The sequence below is a fragment of the Austrofundulus limnaeus genome, unplaced genomic scaffold (assembly GCF_001266775.1).
Source record: "Austrofundulus limnaeus strain Quisiro unplaced genomic scaffold, Austrofundulus_limnaeus-1.0 Scaffold616, whole genome shotgun sequence".
Taxonomy (NCBI): Eukaryota; Metazoa; Chordata; class Actinopteri; order Cyprinodontiformes; family Rivulidae; genus Austrofundulus; species Austrofundulus limnaeus.
Window position 1 is genome coordinate 42,133 of NW_013953018.1, and position 1,710 is coordinate 43,842.

General features: G+C 44.7%; 1 protein-coding gene across 1 annotated transcript in view; it reads left to right on the forward strand.

The window, feature by feature from the left end:
• Nucleotides 1-1,710, forward strand: part of hnf4a (hepatocyte nuclear factor 4, alpha) — a 12,328-nt gene that overhangs the window by 6,071 nt on the left and 4,547 nt on the right. Inside the window, exons 6-8 of the mRNA XM_014027103.1 lie at nucleotides 341-428; nucleotides 533-685; nucleotides 805-1,041. Of these exons, the coding sequence (XP_013882557.1) occupies nucleotides 341-428; nucleotides 533-685; nucleotides 805-1,041 (478 nt within the window). The remainder of the gene's footprint in view (nucleotides 1-340; nucleotides 429-532; nucleotides 686-804; nucleotides 1,042-1,710) is intronic.

Sequence of the window (1,710 nt, forward strand, 5' to 3'; positions counted from 1 at the left end):
ATCTTACACATTCTGAAAACAAGATTATTATTCTTACACAGTCAGTTCTTGTTTAGTAAATCAGTCTCAAAACAAGATCAAAAAGACTTTTTGGCTGGATATAAGATTTTAAAACTTGTTTAGGTGGACATTTTTTGCAGTGCACATGTTTCATTCTTCTCCACCCTTTAGAGGAAAAATCCACCTGATGGTGAAATTATAATTTTTTTCGCACCATTTCTTTTTCAGCTTTTGCAGTATTGATATTTATTTGTTGAGCAGCTCTAACCCTGATGTTGGGTTTCACATGAAGACTTTAAATAAAGGGTTGCAGCTAACTTTCTATGAATCTGTCTTGCAGGTGGCTCTGCTTCGAGCTCACGCAGGAGAACACCTCCTGCTTGGTGCAGCCAAGAGGTCCATGCTCTACAAAGACATCCTCCTGTTAGGTAACACCTCCACACAGCCGAGTGGAAATATTTCAGACACAGCTCTGTCTCATTCTGGAACATAATCTGGTTTCAGTTTGAACTAAGACGAGTTTCCTCTGCAGGAAATGACCACATCATTCCCAGAAACTGTCCGGAGCTGGAGGTGGGCAGGGTAGCAGTGAGGATCCTGGATGAGCTGGTGCTTCCCTTCCAGGACCTTCAGATAGATGACAATGAATATGCCTGCTTGAAGGCCATCGTTTTCTTTGACCCAGGTACCAGTTCTGATGACACCGCTGGACTCTGACTTCAGAAACTGGGCTTGTATAAATGCTGTCCTGCTGCACCCAGGTGCTTCTCATTAACACACCTGACTGTTTGTGTTTGTCCACAGATGCTAAAGGTCTGAGTGACCCTGGGAAGATCAAGCGAATGAGGTATCAGGTCCAGGTCAGTCTGGAGGACTACATCAACGACAGGCAGTATGACTCCCGCGGTCGCTTCGGAGAGCTGCTCCTGCTGCTGCCCACGCTACAGAGCATCACCTGGCAGATGATCGAGCAGATCCAGTTTGTCAAACTCTTCGGCATGGCAAAGATCGACAACCTGCTGCAGGAAATGTTGCTGGGAGGTGAGCACCTGGGGTCTCATTTATAAAGGATTGCGTGGAAACCATACTAAAAGTGAACATACGGCCAAAAGGCGGAAATGGTGTACGCCAAAAAAAATTTTAAATTTATAAAACTGTGCGTACGCATCTTTCCTTTATGGATCACAGAGTTTGCGCACGAGGTCCCGCCTCAGGTTCTACCCTCTACACGCCCATTCAACCATAAACAGTCAATGTAAAGTACCTCATGAATGTTAAGGTGTATTTAAATCAGTCAGCTGATCAATGTCAACAAAAGTGATTGGTTCAGACACGCTCCGTCGTGCGTCTGGAGGATGACAGGTGCTGACTGACAGCTGCTCACGTGAACAAGAATGTCTGTAATTGACACAGATTTTCCCTCATTTTGCTTTAGAGTAATCTAACGATTTTTATAAAAAAACAAATCTCAGCTTCAAATTAATTTTCTCCCAGAGCCTGCAGGATGTTAAAAACAATAAAAATGAAATTAAAGGTCAGATAAAATTAGAAATAAGTCCACCGCTCTTCTCCTCATCCTCTCCCCCTCCTGCCTGCTCTGTTATCTGCGGCAGACACCCCGCCCCACGCACCCCCGCATGCGACAAACACGGACTTTAAATGTGAAGTTTTATAACATCCACACTGGCGAGGTGGATGCGCCCTGCACGT